Raw genomic sequence first — 17847 nt, 5'->3', positions numbered from 1 at the left:
AATAAATAAATAAAATCTTAAAAAAAAAAAAGAAAGAAAACTACTTTTTCACAGGAAGAAGCGGTTGTGTTTTTAGAACTTGGAAAGGGAGGCTATTTGATTTTTTAGAAATGTTGGGTTGAAACTGGATTTAGAGTTACAGCCAGAGTTTCTGCTCTTGGTTTGTAAGAAACCTCGTGAGCACTACAGGGGTGATGATGGCATTGTCCAAAGAACAAATAATAGTGCAACTGTCCTACACTTGTTTTGATATTTAAAAGTCTCAAATGTCTATGATGGAAACAATGTGTAGGTTGATAGACAAACTACTGGAAGGTTTCCCCTTTTACCTTAGGTATATCTTTGGTCATTGGTTATCTTTATACTTTTACTCTCACATCTTATTTTCCCCTTTTCTTCCTTACAGTAGTTCTTTCTGGATTTCCTTTGGGACGTTCAGTTCTGAATCAAGTTCACATGTTTAGGGAGCCTAACAGTGAATTTGGTACTGTGGTGTGGTAAATATCACTGAGTTCCATTCCAAAAGATTATTCGATGATTCACATATTAAATCTTTGGAGTTGTTAATTGAATAACATCTTGATTGCTTGCATCATGTTAAAATGTATTTGTTGCCATAGTAATTAAACAGTTTAGTGGAATACAAGCAGTAGATCTTAATATGCTTCGAAATTTGGGAAGAGTTATGAAAGGATTGACTTTTGAGGTCAGTTGAAGTTTATCGGATTAAAAAATTGTGAGCTATATGTAAACGTTATATGCTTATAGTTCTATTACTTAGTATTCTAAGCCTCATCCCAGTACAGCTTTTCTGTATTGCTCATGAAGGAGCATGAAAAAGTAGTTTCAAAGTACTTAGCACATTAATACTTTTGAAACTTTTATCTACAGCAGATAAATTTGGAATTTTTTTTTTTTTTTTTTCTTAGAAATAAATCTTTCTGGAAAATTTAAGTGAATGCTACAACTAGGTATAATCCATTACAGAAAAGGAAGGGAATATGAACCTATGAACTAAAGAAAACACAAGTAATTTGTGATTTATTCTACATATTGAACGCAAAAAAAACAAAACAAAACTTAAATCCCAACAACCCAGAGATTTTTTTTTTAAGGGGGAGAATTCCTTTTAGGGTTATGTTAATTGCCTTAGGTCATTTGAAAATATTTTGATATTGGAATCTGATGAGATTCACTTCCCTAATATAGATAATCTTCGGAGTGTTACTTTACATTTATGAAATTTTGAGTACTGGTTAGCTGTAAGATCTGGGACAGATCAACCTGGCTCAACTTCATTTTATTTTTTAATTTTTTAAAAAAAGATTTTATTTAAGGGCGCCTTGTGTGGCTCAGTGGGTTGAGGCCTCTGCCTTCGTCTCAGGTCATGGTCGCAGGGTCCTGGGATCAAGCCCCGTGTCAGGCTCTCTGCTTGGTGGGGAGCCTGCTTTCCCCTCTCTCTCTGCCTATCTCTCTGCCTACTTGTGATCTCTGTCTGTCAAATTAATAAATAAAATCTTAAGGAAAAAGATTTTATTTATTTGAGAGAGAGCAGGAGAGAACGCAGAGGGAGAGGGAGAAGTAGACTACCCATTGAGCAGGGGCTCTTTCCCAGGACTCTGGGATCACGACCTGAACTGAAGGCAGACACTTACACAACTGAGCCATCTAGGTGCCCCTCAGCTTCATTTTATGCATAGTTGGAAGAACTGAGGCAAAGGATTATCTTGTGTCCTTTCCTGCTGCGCTATTCTAAGGGTTATAAAATTAAGTGGGTAAATATAGCCCTCTAGTGGTTCTGTTACATGTTTACACTGTTAGTTGGTATATCTAGCATTTCTCTGAAGTTAACTGATTTTGAAAAATTAACTCGAAAATAATCAGGTTTTAGTAATATTACATGACATAAAAGAATATGGGGGGGAAGCTTGTAGGGAGATCTTTTTTTTTTTTTTTTAATTTTATATATTTATTTGACAGAAAGAGACTTAGCGAGAGAGGAAATACAAGCAGGGGGAGTGGGAGCGGGAGAAGCAGGCTTCCCACTGAGCATGGAGCCCTATGTGGAGCTTGATCCTGGGACCCTGGGATCATGACCTTAGCTGAAGGCAGACACTTAACCGAGCCACCCAGGTATCCCAGGGATATCTTTTTCTAACAATTTTCATGGTAGATTATAACCTGTTTCCATAATTACTTTTTGGGTTATTACAAAATGGTTCAGAATATTAGAATTGCCCTGTACTTTACAGGATGAATCCAGATTCTTTGCTGATAGATGCTGTGATTATTATTATCTGATAATTGTGCATAACAAAGCATTGGGTTAATTAAGGTGGGCTGTGAAGTAGATCATATATATGCATGCTATGAAATACAAGTTATTAATAAGTTAGACTTGGGTTTATTGGCCTGGAATTTATGATGTGACTTTAGAGGAAAACAAGTTACAGAATGATTTTATAAATGCATATCTCCCCGTTTTTCCTTAAAGTGGGAGAAACCTCGATATTAGTGTGAATACATATTTACATAAGCAAAGAAAAACAGAAGATCTACACCAGAAAATATTACTACTTTTAAGAAAGTGAGATTTGGAAAGATGGAAGGAGATCACTTCTCTGTTTGTCTGATTATTCAGATTCTTATGGAAAAAGAAACACATGGAAAAATTTGAAAGACTCAGCAGAAATCAGGGCCCTTAATCTGAAAAGTGTTAGGAGACCAAGGTCAATTCTTGATTTCAGATTTCCACCAGCAATCAATTAAGTCAGCTCCCGCTGATTTTGAGTTTGTTTATTGTTTGAATAGGAGGTGTGCACTTGATAATCTCCTTAGCTACAAGTCTGATGCCCCAATTGTTTAAAATGCTGTGCTTAGTATTTCTCTTTATTTTGCTAATAAGCTTTTTCCTTGTCCTAGGAATTAAAATCCTTTCCTCTCCAGCCCAATTAAGTTTGTTAAGGGAGGGCCTCTATGAAAAGGCCCTTCTTTGAGGTCTTTAAGTGGAAATGATTGGTTCTGAAAATTCTTCCTTCAGTAGTTCTTAAAAATTTTCATAATTATTGAAGGCTCATTATGAAGGCTGTCTCAATTTCTTCCCTCCAAAATGCTAAGGAATAATTTAGACAACAGTACAGACTCTAAACAAGAAGATGGCTCAGTCTTTTCACAGACTGAACACAATATTGTTGCAGCTTACTTGATCACAGCAGGTATGAAGGTTTATTCCATTAACTGTTATTTTGTTTTGAATGAGTGAAGGAAAGCAGAGGTTTTCAGCATAAGGTAGAAAAAGCATGGGTTCAGAAGTGTTTCAAGTTCCATATTGTTGGCCACTTACCCTGAGTTGGGGTGCTCATGTGGCAAATAGAATAATAATCGTTGCCTTATTTCTTGGCTGTATAGTAAGAGAATGTAGGTGAAAGGATAGGTGAAGTCATTGTGAATGGTGGTTAATGCCACAAGTTATTTTGAATCTTGATAAACAATGTAACATTAGTGAAGTGGGGCTGAGAAAAGTTTTCTGTAAAATGAATAATATGTCATCCATATATTTGGTTATTACAATGTCAGGTTTTTATTGGGGAAGAGTGTGTACCATGACAAAAATGTATTTTTGTGTCCTTTACTATTCTAATACTATTCATAGTCTTGTCTTTGGTGGTGGACTCTAGTTAAGATGAAAAGGTCTTGGAAAGAAAATTAAAGTTATAAAAAGAGCAGACTCTACTGTCACTGAGGGCAGAGTTTAAAAGTTCAGCTCATTCCCAGAATATGCTGTATTGGGAAACTCTTGAGCTTTGAATTTCATCTTTTAGTATCTTACCTTTCCAATAGTAAGCAGGTTCCTTCAGCTTTCTGTTTTTACATTTTCTTTCTGAAAACAGGATAAGAATAAGATAACTGTCAGTATTGTTGAGAAAAGTGAAATTACGTGACCTAAATAACATACAGTAGGTGTTGGGCACATACTTGTTTCTTTCTCCCCATGTGGACACACTCATTGATGTACAGTGGATTAAGATAAAGGCGTGTTTGTTGGGAGAAAGGGATGGGGAAATGAAATAGAATCTTTTTTATGTATAGGTTGAATTATATAAATTTTATATTGAGGAGTTACTTCATTTCCAACTCTATGCTCATTAATGAGTTTTAAAAGTAACTGTTACATTGGCTTATTGTCATTTTTTGGATTGACTTATATGAAATTCTCAAATATATTCAAAAGTGGAGAGAAAAAGTATCACAAATCCTACTATAACCAGTTTATACTTCATAGTTGCTTAGTTTCCCTATAATTCACAATTACTTCTATGCTAGCAATTGTGGTTCTTCAATTAATTTTTGTAAATTTCAATGATATGCTAACTTGTTCACTTGAATACTTCAAATATTCAGGTACTGGATAAGTACTGGACAAGTTCTGTTTTCTTTTTGATTTTTGTTGTAACAATATGAAAAAATAATCTGCTAATTAAAGAGAAAATTTTATTACAACTACATAGAAATACTTTGTATGCAAACTTTTGGTTTAGTTTTTTGTAGATTACCAGGAAAGCTTTCTTTTTTGATCTGTTTACAAAAGTAGCATGCAAAGAAAATTTCTTGTTAAGAAATTGTTCTCTCTGGTTCTTAAGCCTGTAGCAGTAACAATGATAGGAATTTTACCACCACTACTACAACGATGATCATTACTGCTACCATCACCACTGATTACCACTATTAACTGTTATTTGAATACATACACTGTTCTAAATACTTAAACGTACAGAATAATTCATCCTTACACAGGTCAGTAAGTGAATCAGTTTTATCTTCACTGTTTATATAGACAAATAGTTTAACTTACCCAGCACACACAGATCTATTAAGGAACTATGCCAGGATTTGAACTCGGGCATTTTGATTCTAGAGCCCTCGTGTAATCTCAACGGTCAGTTTTATGAAGGAATACCTTGGGTATGTGTTATTCGCGGTTTTGGTAGATAAACTGAAGGGAGCATATCTAATCTCTTTATGCTCCTGTTGAAAGATTTATTGTTCTCTGGGTCCCCTAGTTTTCTTAGGTCCCCTTTTTAACAAAACCCACTTATATTTCCAAATCAAAACCAAAGCTATGAGAAGAATTTAGTTAAAGCATTTATTTCATTTGTTACTTTTACCAAGAGTTTATTAGATCTGTTGTTTAAAATTCAATTTTCAATTTAATATTTCTCTTAGATTTTAGCTCTTACAAACTTTTACCGGCTTGAGCATGCTCCCTTTCTCCAAGTAAGGCTGGGAGGCAAGAGGACATGGTAAATTGATGATCTGAAATACATTCATTATGGATGAATTGTAAATTGATGGGTAAAAGATACTAGGCTGCAGAGGAGGCTGTATACCAGGTAATGAAGAATCACCTAAGTCATAAAGGCAATGAGGAGACCCTGAATGACACGATTCCATTTGCATTTTAGAAATAATGCTGTACTAGTAGCTAAGAGACCACATAGGAAGCCCCTGTGTGATTAAGAAGGATCCCGAGAAGTGAGAAGTGGCAATCAGGAGAGAAGTAGACATATTCAAGAGCCAGAAGTTAGAACTGATGGTTGGATGTGGCAATTGAGGGAGAGGGAAAGGGAGTATCAGTGAAGACAGGTTTTCTGTTTGGGGACTCCTGTGGTTAGATGGTGAAGCTATTCACCAGGAATACATGTGTGGAAGAACAGGTTTGAAGAAGGAAGAGAAAATTCACTTGGTTCAGCGTGAGAGATGTCCAGTGGACATGTGGGCTTGAATTTTGAATTTTATGAGGTCAGTCTGGAAAAGAGCAGCATATAGCCTCGGATATGTATGAAATCACAGATTATGTGGTCAATGTGAAAAGAAGGGGGTCTAAGAAGCTTGGATGATGCACATATTTAAGAAGGTGGAGATGGAGAAGGAAAGCCAGGTGTAGAGTAAGTAGGATCTACCAAGAGATTGTAAGAAAGCCAGAGGCTAAGAGGAAATTAATTTAGACCTATTAAATGATCTGTTACTACCCATTAGAAAATACTTGCCGTTAAGAAACTAGAGCAGAGAGCTTGAGATAGCTGAGAGAAAAAGACCAAATTGTTCAACTCATACCCCCCATTATATCTAAGACCTTCCCCAAAGTACAGTTACTTCTGGTTGTGTACTCGGTAGGCAACAACTTACCGTATTATGTTTTATCTGATTCAAAATCGCCAATTAGTAGTTAGCTTAGAAAGATTCTTCATTATGCTTTTTGGAGTATTTCTTGTATTCCTGCTACAGTACTTGATGCTAAAATCAGAGCCAAAGAGAGGCACCTGGCTGGCTTAGTTGGTAAAGCATGTGATTCTTGATGTCAGGGTTGCGAGTTCTAGCCCTACATTGGATGTAGAGATTACTTAAAAATAAAGTCTTGAGAAAGAATCACCAAATTTGCTATCACTGTGCCTTACTTATGCTCTGCAGGAATGATAGAAATTAAACAATATGAGTTTCAGTTGTGGTCTGTTTATTAAATAAATCTGCTATATGCCACATATTCATTGAACACAGAAGTCATTAGGAACCTGAAATCTAAATGAGAAGGCCAGGAATACCTAAAAGTTAAATATAGCATCACATAAAATGAATAGTGTATAATATAAGCAAGCGCTTTGGGAATTTAGAGAAGGGAGAATTACTGTAGGTAGGGGAAAGCTCTAGAGCAGAGCTGGGCTTGAATAGAACTTTGAAGGATGTATAGGTACAGGAGCATTTGTATAGGTACAGGAAAAAAATAGGGTGTTCCAAGTGAGATAGGCTTTACAACAAGCCTTGTGTCTGATAAATAATTAGACTTGGATGGCTTGTTTGGCAAGTGTGGAAATTTGCTTAGAGAAGGTGAAAACCTGGCTATCAGGTTGGGATATGTGGGCTTTTATCGTACAGCCAACAGGGAGTATTGAAGCTCTGAGAAGAAACGTGGCTAATTCTCTGTTGTAGCCAGCTTATTCCACCAACAGCACGGAGAGAAAAAATAGGAATCTGGAAGATTAGTGTCACGGATGCTAAGAGGAAGTTTCGACTGAGGTGCCAAGATGAAGTGGAAGTTCTTCCTCAGCTGGTACTTTTGTGTGTTGGTGCTTGGAAACCTTCCCTCTCACTCCCCAATGGTTAGGACCTAGTATATGACCCACATCTGGCTTACAGGATGTTTATGCACCCCTTGCAGCATGTAGAGGTTGTTAAATGAGTTAACGTGGGTGTCCAGTTCATTCAACAATACACTGCCATTCTGATTATGAAGTTCAGTCATCTGTCTACCTGAGTCCAGCCCATTCTATGACAACATTCTTGACAACAGTGAGTTTCTGGGTCCCCAAGGCTGAGTCAGATTCCAGACTGTGGAAACTTGACTAGGAAGGTGTCACCTGTGAGGATTCTCAGTGTACCTAAAAGCCCAATTCCCTTTCTGAATAGTCAAACCTTGCAGCGTGCCTTCTCTAGAGGTCTGTGTTTGTGCACACTGAATGAGGTACTCAGGTTTGGATACACTGAGCTTCCAGAAATATTGAAACAGTCATATGATCTTGTACATGGTAGATCCTAGTAAATGGCAATGAGTTGAATGAAAAGGGACATGGAACTGGAGCATGGGTCAGGGCTGGAAAGTGACAGAATTGTTAGGGTAGAATTGATAGATGAGGCTTGAGAAAGGAAACTATAGAGAAGGAAAAGCCTCAGGCCTCAGGAAGGAGGAGGAGGAAGTTAGACTGCCAAAAGAGATGGTATAGTCATACATGTATCTTAAAAATCAGCGGAGGTGGTATCATGAAAGATGGGAGGAATTTCAAGGGCAGCATGATAAACAGTGAGGACAGTAGAACTGGCCTTCAGTACTCTGTATGCAGTTGGTAGATTCTTCATTTCAATTTAATTATTTCTATTTCACTGAAGGGCTGGGAAGATATTACAACCAATTTTAAGAACAGTTGGAGCTCCTCCAGTAAATGAACTAAAATGGATTTGCTTTGCTTTTGAGGGGGCTTAAATATTTAATTTTGATACTACTTCTAAATATTCAAATTAAACAAAGTGATTTTTTTTTTTTGTATATGTTCTCAGGTATAATAAGTATTTTCAGCAACCTCATAGTTCTGGGCATCTTCATTAAGTACAAGGAACTTCGGACACCCACAAATGCAATTATCATTAACCTGGCTGTTACTGATATAGGGGTCAGTAGCATTGGATATCCTATGTCAGCAGCTTCAGATCTGTATGGAAGTTGGAAATTTGGATATGCAGGATGCCAGGTATTGGAGATCATTGGAATGAAAGCAAAATAAAATAGTAAAGAGATGTAAATTTAAATGTCTTAAAAAAAGAAATTCCAAGGGTTTCAAACAAATAAGATCACGTAGGATAATAGATAAAGTAGTCCTACAGAAAATAGCTTCAGAAGTGACTGGGAAATACATTACTTAGTAAAAGAGAAATGACATTGGTAGCATTCATTATATTTTCAAAATTTCCCTTACCCAAAGGAAAAAAAAACAAAAAAATCAGCATTCAGCTAGAGAAGATAAGTAAAAATCCACATATTCAAAAAACTTTTCATTGGAAATAATGAACTATCTAATGACAGTATCATAATATCTAAGTAATGTAATTAAGCTATCAGTTTTGTCCCCCTCTATGGACAGTCCTCCAATGGACTTGCAACTAATTATATTCGTTATTATTTTTACTGGCCAGGAAATAATATATTAATACATTAATATATATTATATATATTAATGTATTAATATATATTATATATATTAATTCATGTTAGGAGAGTAGGGAGATAAGGCTTTTGGCCCAAGTTTTTAAAACAGTTTACTATTTTAAGCTATAAAATTACAGAGAATAAAATGAGAGTAATAGAATAATGAATACTGATGTATGTACCACCTGGTTTTGTTAAATCTTAATGTTCTGCAATATGTGCCTCAGGTTGTTCAGCTTTTTAAAGATAAAAAACTTGAGGGGCACCTGCGTAGCTCAGGTGGTTAAAGGACCTTCTCTTGGTTTCAGCTTAGGTCATGGTCTCAGGTTCTTGAGATCAAGCCCTGTGTTGGCTCCACGTGCTCAGTGCAGAGTCCAGTTTATAGTTTTAACCGTCCTGCTCATGTGCACGCATGTGTGCACGTGTGTGTGCACACATGGTGTCTCTCAAATACATAAATAAAATCTTTAAAATAATAAAGATCTAAAATTTGAATAGTACTGTTGAAGGCTGCTGCCTACTATCCCCAGCCTTCCTTCTCTTCCATGAATGTCTGTCTATCTTAGTACATAAACTATACTGTTAAGATATTTCAAATTCTCTATAAAATAATATGTTGTGTACATGATGCAGTCGTCTTATATGACACCATGTTTTCGAAGTTTATCCATGTTGACGGATGTAGCTGTAAGTCACTCACTTTAACTGCTCTATGATATTCCATTTTATGAATATACCCCAATGTATTTATTTTTCTGTTATTAAGCATTTACTCCATTTGTTTTCAGTCACAAACAAAGCTTCAGTAAGCATTCTTATGTCTCCTACAATGTCTAAGAGTTTAAGACATATTGCTTTAGGAGAAGGATGGTTGGGTTGTAGAGAATATTCATCCTCAGTTTCATCAGATGTGGCCAAATTGCTCTCCAAAATGGGTATGCCAGTTATGAGAACTACTATTTCATATTCTCTCCCATGCTGGGGATTGTCAGATTTTTAATTTTTTGTCATTTGTTGGGTATATAGGGGTACCTTAATAATCTGCACTTCTTTGAATGTGTATTGTGGTTTACATCTTGTATCATAAACATTCAGGTTTCCCCTGTGTGAACAGCCCATTTTTCGTTTGTCTTTTCTTCTTGTTGAATTCTCTATCTTGTGAACACTAGTATTCCGTTGGTTATCTGCACTGCGCCTGATTTGTGGTTTATTTTGCACTATGTTTATAGAATATGTTGTATAGAAGTTCTACTTTAAGTCTTAAAAATTTTTTTTAAGTTTATTTTAATTAATGAAGACCTAAAACACTTTCCATACATGCCTTTAATAAGTCAGTTACAATATGACAATGGAAAATGTATTCTAAAATTATTAAAATAAAAACCATTCAATGTCCCTAAAATGTACTCTAGCCATGGAATAAAAATGTAAGTATCTCTTGGGAGGGTGTGTAGAATGGTGTATTCTTTCCAACTTTGACTTTTAGATTTATGCCGGGCTGAATATCTTTTTCGGAATGGCAAGCATTGGATTACTCACTGTTGTGGCCATAGATCGATACCTGACCATCTGTAGTCCGGACACAGGTATAACCCTTACTTAGCTTTTTCAGCGAATCATTTCTGGCCTAAGTACTACTGAACACATATGCACTTTAAAATAAAAATGTAATGATTGGGGCACCTGCGTGGCTCAGTCAGTTAAGCATCTGCCTTCAGCTCAAATCATGATCCCAGGGGTGGAGATGGAGCCTGGGATGGAACCCTGTTTGCTTCTCCCTCTCCCGCTCTCCCTGCCTGTGTGCTTGCTCTGAATGCTCCGGCATCTGGCTCCTTGCTTAGTGGGAAGTCTGATTCTTCTGCCCCTTCCCTGCTCGTGTACACTCTCTCTCTCGCGTGCAAAAATAAAATCTTTAAAAAATAAAATAAAATAAAATATAAATGTAATGAGTTGCATTAAGACTGCATAGTCACTCTTGTTTCTCTGATAATCCTTGTTCAAAAGTTTCAATGATTTCCTATGATACTCAGAATAAAATCCAAATTTCACAGCCCAAACTCCAAGGCTCCATGTGGTCTGGCCCCTGGCTATCTTTCGCCAGCATTGGCTGGCGTCCCCTCGCTTTGGGGTACTGGCCTAGGCCTTTCGCATTTCAGGATCTTTGTAAGTGCTGTTTTCCCTGGCCTTGGAGAATGCTTCTTCCTGCTTGTCCTCTGGCTAATCCTTTTTATCATTCAGGTAGCAGTTTAAATGCCTTTTTTTTTTTTTAACCTGAGTATGAATTCATGTAGAAGGCGCTAAGTGAACTAACGTGCTTTGTAAAGAATCTACCTAATAACTTTGAATAATCAGTTAAAACAAAGTGAAGATATGAATTCCATCATTGGCAAATGATGCTAATATTTCATCTGTTTGTTAATAGGAAGAAGAATGACCACCAACACTTACATCGGCATGATTCTAGGGGCCTGGCTCAATGGTCTCTTTTGGGCTTTGATGCCTATCATAGGGTGGGCTAGCTATGCCCCAGATCCTACTGGGGCTACTTGTACCATAAACTGGCGGAAGAATGATGCGTAAGAGACACATTTTCACTTTAAAATAATCAAATGCTTCTAATGTAGACAGTTTCTCATCATTTCAAATTTAAGCTCAGATCAAATGTTTTCCATACAGAGTGTGGCCGAGTGCTTCCTTGGTAGTGATGGTGTGATTTCAGCATCAGATTACACTTGTTTGCAAGTAAAGGCCATCCAGCTCCCTTGTTCCCTTGCCCTCTACCGTCCTCTCTCTCCTGTGGCAGCCAAGTGCGTATAGACCGCCCTTCCGTGTTGGTATCTCAGGGGTAGAATCTGAAAGGGAAAAACGGAGCATTAGTATCACTAGACAGCGTGTGGTTCTGCTGAAAGCCCAGGTGGACCCCCTACTATCTTTTCAGGATGACCTGGTGATAAAGCTGGAATGACAAGGCAAAGGCACAGTCACTGTAAGGACCGGATTGCTCCTTAGTGATGCTCTTCTGTATTTACCAGGGAGAAGAGGGTAACTTAGTTTGTTAAAGAAAATGAAAGATGACCCAGAATAATGGGTAGAAAATTTCTAACTCTCCAACTAAATCTAAATCTTAAACTTTCTGTAAAGGGTCAATAAGAACATATTGTAGGCTTTATGGACAAGACTGTCTCTGTTAAGATTGTTCAACCCTGCCTGTGAAAGTGGACGTAGACAGTGTGTAGATAAATGTAGTTCCAGTAAAAGGTGATTTATAAAGAAGACAGGCCATAGTTTGCGAACCCCTAATCTAAATGAACCAATTAAATATTCCTCCTACATTACTTAATACAGTGACTGTTGAACAGTGCTACAGTTATTTTTAATAATTGTTCCGTTTCCTTTCCCCTATTCAGCACAATAAACAAGTAGTGATTTGGTGATTCTCTTTTCTTTCAGATCTTTTGTTTCTTTCACGATGACAGTTATTGCAGTAAATTTTATTGTGCCCTTGATGGTGATGTTTTACTGCTATTACCATGTCACTCGATCCATTAAATATCGTACTACTAGTAACTGTACTGAGTACCTCAACAGAGATTGGTCAGATCAGGTTGATGTAACAAAGGTAAGACATTAAAATTCTTAATTTACGCATATGTGGTCCATATTACAATCCCCTCTCCCCACCACCTGATTCTTGCTCTCTGACTTTTCTTCTTATGTTTGTCTCCGTATTTCTAAATGATGTGCCTATCTGCCATTTCAGATATTTTTGTTTGCTAATACTCTTGATTTCCTACTATGGATAGTGAGAATTTATTTCTCTTACACCACCTTTCCTATTCCTCCACCCCAACCTTTCTCTCTCCTCATCTTGTCAGCATAATGTTAATAATATTTGGTTACATAATTGTACCTTACTGTAACTACCTAAATTTTGTTTATTGCAGATCTCTTTATGGTTCTGTGATTTGTATTTTTTTTTTATTTTGTTTTTCTTTTGGGGTTAATCATTTTCTTTCTCTTCCCCCTCTCAGTCCCCTCTTCTGTTCCCTATCCTTCCCACACCCCCATAGTTTTGTTTGCTCACTGTTCTGTGTATGGGTCACTAACTCATCTCTGAACTCCCCACCAGAAGCATCAATCTCCTCTCTGTATTTTCAAATGCATTAGAGACTAATTGACTTTATCCTTCTCTTGGAACCTTCCCTCCTGCTGTGACTCTCCCGCATCTTGCTCTACGCTGGCCCTTCTCTAAGATGACTGCCGGCATCCTCCGATCTCCTTATTGACAGCTGAGAATGCCTGTGGCCTCTCTCCTGGGTTGGATCACCTGTTTTCTGGCTTGCATGTCTTCCTTTTTCGGGGGGGTACTCACTCTCATTTGGTGGAGCACATTCTAAAATACATTTCTGAGGAGGTTATAGGAGGTAAATTTTTAAAGATTTTGTTGTCTGAAACTGTCTTAATTCTATGATCATGTTTGACTGTTTGCCTCACATGGAATTTTAAGTAGAACAATGATTTTCAAAGAATTTTGAAGGCATTGCTCTAGGGTCCACTAGCTTCCAGTGTTGCTCTCGCAAAGGCTCACAGCATTATGGTGACTGACCCTTTGTAGTGTTCTATGTTTTCTCTCTGGAAGCTTGGAGGATCATCTCTGTGTCTCAAATTTTCTGGAAATTTCATGCTGATGTGTCTTGAGGGGGCTCTTTATTCACCCATGTTCTGGGTACTTAGCGAGTGCTTTCAATATGAAGACTCAAGACTTAAGTCTCCCCCTTCTGGGAAATTTCTTGTATTATTTCTCTGGTGATTTCCTTTCCATGTTTTTTTGTTTCTTTGTTTGTTCTTGTTTTTTTCTGTCCTCTTTTTCTGGAAGATTTTTTTGTTTGTTTGTTTTCTGTTTATTGTTTTTATTTTTGTTTTTTTATACTGAATCTCCTGAAAATATCTTCTAATTTTCTTAGATTTTCTCTCTATGTTGTCCCTGTCTTGGACTTTGTTTTTGTTCCTACTTTCTGTAAGATTTCCTCAACCATGTCCAGGTCTGGGATTGGGTGAGAAAAGTGAGGCTCAAGCCTTGGTGCGAAATTTAAACAGCACCAAAACAACTCAGCAATCCCCCCAAAAAAGTAGTTAATGTAGTATTTTTTAAAAATCAAATTTAATATCATATCAGAGAGGGAGACAAACCATAAGGGACTCTTAACTGTAGGAAATAAACAAACTGAGGGTTGCTGGAGGTGAGGTAGGAAGGGGGATGGGTACCCGGGGGATGGGTAACCCGGGGATGGGCATTAAGGAGGGCACATGATATAATGAGCACTGAGTATTATATGAAACTGATGAATCACTAAACTCTACCTCTGAAACTAATACTATATGTTAATTAATTGATTTTAAATAAAAAATTAGTTTAAAAAACCCCATATTGAACAAAATAGAAAATTTTGAAGACAGGGTCTGACCCTGTACTTAACATAACTCACCTCATTACCCTAATACTAACTAACCCCATCATTCAGCCTTTCAATTGCATTTTTAAAATTGTGCCCTTTTTTAGGGTAAAGGATAAAAATGGTTATTATAGATTAAAAGAGTTAATTTCACATCCTCTACTCCTTTCCCGTTGCCTCATCTTCTTGTTTTATGGATGTATATCTTCTTTCTGTGATAGTATTATGTACATATTTACATTTTCCTTCTGTTCATCACACATTTCTTGTTTCCCCTGAATTTCTGCACCACTTTTTTTTGTATCTTAAAAAAAAACAACTTATTATTGAAGTATAGTTGACACACAATGTTATACCAGTTTCGGGTGTACAACATAGTGATTCAATTGCAGTAACTGTAGTTACCATCTGTCACCATGCAATGTTATTACAATATTATTGATTATATTCCCTATGCTGTGCACTTTTCATCCCTATGACTTATTTATTTTATTCCTGGAAGTTTGTACCACTTAACCCCCTTCCTCAATTTTGCCCATCCTCCTATATTCCTCTCCTCTGGTAACCTCCAGTTCTCTGTATTTATGAGTCTATTTTCATTTTCTGTCTGTTCATTTGTTTTGTTTCTTAGACTCCACATATAAATGAAATCATATGGTATTAATCTTTCTCTTTCTGACTTATTTCACTTAGCATAATACTCTCTAGGTTCATCCATGTTGTTAAAAATGGCAATATTTCATTTTTTTCCAGATTGAATTTACAAAGCTAGAAAGTTATTTTTTTCAGATTAGCAGGTAAAGACAGTGAGAGGGAAGCAGCACAATGCCGGCGGTCCATAGCACAATTACTAGATATGGGTCAGGAGTGCATTTTAATCTGCCTGTCATCAAAGCCAGCTTTTGTATTCTTCTCTAGCACACTAAAAGAAAGAGGACATACTTTACATTGTTTAACATTCTATCCATTTAACAAGCTCTTGCTATCATAGAGGACTCAAGGCACAGCAGCAAAGTACAACAAGGTTTGGAAAAGTTCAGATTTTCCTCTATGTCATCAACAACATAAACTTATTCAAATTTCTATTTAGGTAATTATTCATGCTATTTTAAATATAGTAGCTACTTCAGTATTTTAGATATCGGGTTTGCCAAATATTGATTTATTTTACAGATGTCTGTGATAATGATACTCATGTTTCTGGTGGCATGGTCCCCTTATTCCATCGTGTGCTTATGGGCTTCTTTTGGTGACCCAAAGAAGATTCCTCCCTCAATGGCCATCATAGCTCCGCTGTTTGCAAAATCTTCTACATTCTACAATCCCTGTATTTACGTGGTTGCTAACAAAAAGTAAGTAATGTTTACGATGCTTTTAAATTAAAAAAAAAATGGATATAGAAAGACTGTTAAAAAGATTTTGGGGGAGGTAAGTGACAGAAACTCCTTTAAACTAGTGTAAAAATTTGGCTCATGCAACTGGAGAAGCATCTAGGCCTTTAAATGCCTTGAGCTCCAGTTCTGTGACAGCCTCTTCCCATATGAAGGGGAGAGGATTATAGCAACCCAAGACCCAAGTTCTACCAGGTATGTCTCCCCAAATTCAGATGGCTTTCCGGCAGAAAAGCTGCTGGAAGGTTGTTGGTGGGCTCTGCTTAGTTCTCATGGTTATCCCTTCCCCAGTACATGGAATTGCTTTTCCAAAGAAAAGAGTGGTTTTATTATCAGAAAGTGGACAAAGTGAGGAAGGCAAAGTTGGGCTCCACAAGTGGGTGGTATAGTTGCATATTTATTAGAAGATATTCAAATGCAAGAGAAAAACTCCAAGCTAAAATAAAAGGGCTTCAGGAGTGGGTAGTTATTCAGGATAATAAAGAATCCTGAACTTAGCAAAGATTTCTGGCTCCTCAGTGAAGCCTAGATTATTTTACTTCCTGTTACTGCTAAAAGATGGGATAACCAATTTATTGTCCTTAAATATTGGCTCAAAAAAATCTCAGTAGAGGCCAGGCAATCTCGTCCTAAAATGCAAACGTTTGTACTTAAGCACATTTTTTTGGAGAACAGCTTTAGCTACAGGTACACAGAGAAACATAAAAAGTTTTAAGACCAAACAGATCACATAAGAAGCATAAACAACATATTTTAAATTCAGAGTCCATTGGTAGTTCTTTTGGAAAGATTAGTCGTTCTCAAGCTCCCCTTAATTTCACCTGGCCTTTGCTCAGAAGAACAAACATGTGAAATATACATCCTTAGTTCAAGTGAATTTTAACTGACATTTGAAGTGTCATCTTAATACATACTGATTTTTAATAAGTGTCTTCAATGTTTATAATCAATGGGGCAAAACTGGTATTTAACTGTACCGTATACTTCATATATTCATGAATGTTCTTGACAGATGTTAAAATTGGAGGCAAAAATGTATTTTGAGATCTCAGTTAGCAGTAGAGGCATCTTAGCCATGTTTGAAAATGCTTTAAAAGTTCCAAGTCATTATAGGATCATGCCAGATTTCCCCTTTCTTACTGTAGATTTCGGAAGGCAATGTTCGCCATGTTCAAATGTCAGACTAACCAAGCAACACCCATGATGAGTATTTTACCAATGGATGTATCTCAAAATCCACTGGCTTCTGGAAGAAACTGAAGTAAAAGAAAAAGTACACAGTGTCAAAATATTTTATTTACCTTATTCCCCAGTGGTTTAGTTTTATTTTAAATATGATCCTGTTTAGATCAGATGCAAACATAGATTATTTTCTTTTTTTTCTTTTTTTTTTTTTTTAGATTATTTTATTAGACCCTAAATTCCCCAAGTTTAGCTCCTCATTCTTCTATTTATGGGATGGCTATTGTAGTGATTGCTTACTTTCTTCATGTACATTTACTGTTCATCTTCTTTGATGACTCTAGGCATGTGAGATTAAGGCCCATTCCCTTTCTCCCAATCATGGGATTCATTATACTGTATCAGTGACTTGCTAACTTGTCTAGGCTCTCCATTAGATTAGAAGTAGCCACTATTTTAATGTTAAAATAAATTAATAATAACAACAATAATAATAGTCTTCAATAAGTAAATTACTGAAATGAGTTGTTGGATGTTCCTAGGTAGATGGAAAAATATTTAAGCATTTCACACTTCTAAAATTGTAATACAATTATTAATTTCTACTATTTAACAAAAATATTAAACACTGTTGCTTCTAAATCACATTAGCTGATGCACATATATACCTTACATAGCAATGTAATCTCTGCATATTATTATGTATTCTGCATTTTTAATTTACATTTTTCTGTGTATGTATTTCCATATATTTGCCACTAGGATTAATTTAATCATGGGGGGTTTATATTTGTTCTTCTTTTTCCTATTTTGTTTGTCTGGAATTTATTTTATTGCAGCAAGAACACAACATGGTTCTGTCCTCTTAACCAGTTTTTAAGTGTACAATACAGTATTGGTAACTATGTGTACAGCAGATCTGTAGAACATATTGTCTTGCTTAACTGAGACTTTATGTCCATTGATAACTGTTTACTTTTCTTTGATGTATCCTTAGCAGGTAGATGCATTTTGCCTGGCACATAGTAGGTGATCAATAAAAAACATTGTTGAATGTTGAATGCATTTG

At 36.4% G+C, this 17847-nt stretch overlaps 1 protein-coding gene across 1 annotated transcript; it reads left to right on the top strand.

Moving 5' to 3' along the window:
- Positions 1–2074: 2074 nt before the first annotated feature.
- Positions 2075–17839, top strand: RRH (retinal pigment epithelium-derived rhodopsin homolog). The gene is made up of 7 exons (XM_004748079.3): positions 2075–3215; positions 8107–8297; positions 10239–10338; positions 11175–11328; positions 12203–12371; positions 15379–15557; positions 16742–17839. Exons 1-7 carry the CDS (start codon positions 3110–3112, stop codon positions 16854–16856), a joined length of 1014 nt encoding a protein of 337 aa, XP_004748136.1. The 5' UTR covers positions 2075–3109; the 3' UTR covers positions 16857–17839.
- Positions 17840–17847: the final 8 nt, after the last annotated feature.

Source organism: Mustela putorius, unplaced genomic scaffold, assembly GCF_011764305.1.
Source record: "Mustela putorius furo isolate JIRA1106 unplaced genomic scaffold, ASM1176430v1.1 tig00000868_pilon_pilon_pilon, whole genome shotgun sequence".
Taxonomy (NCBI): domain Eukaryota; kingdom Metazoa; phylum Chordata; class Mammalia; order Carnivora; family Mustelidae; genus Mustela; species Mustela putorius.
The sequence above is the reverse complement of the archived record's forward strand: the minus strand, read 5'-3'. Positions and strand labels throughout refer to the sequence as shown.

What these genes read in the sequence shown, in the direction of transcription:
- RRH (XM_004748079.3), top strand. Translation starts at nt 3,110, where the DNA reads ATGCTAAGGAATAATTTAGACAACAGTACAGACTCTAAACAAGAAGAT. An exon ending in TTGGATATGCAGGATGCCAG is followed by an intron (nt 8,298 to 10,238) that starts GTATTGGAGATC and finishes TTTGACTTTTAG; the next exon opens with ATTTATGCCGGGCTGAATAT. An exon ending in ATCAGGTTGATGTAACAAAG is followed by an intron (nt 12,372 to 15,378) that starts GTAAGACATTAA and finishes TTTATTTTACAG; the next exon opens with ATGTCTGTGATAATGATACT.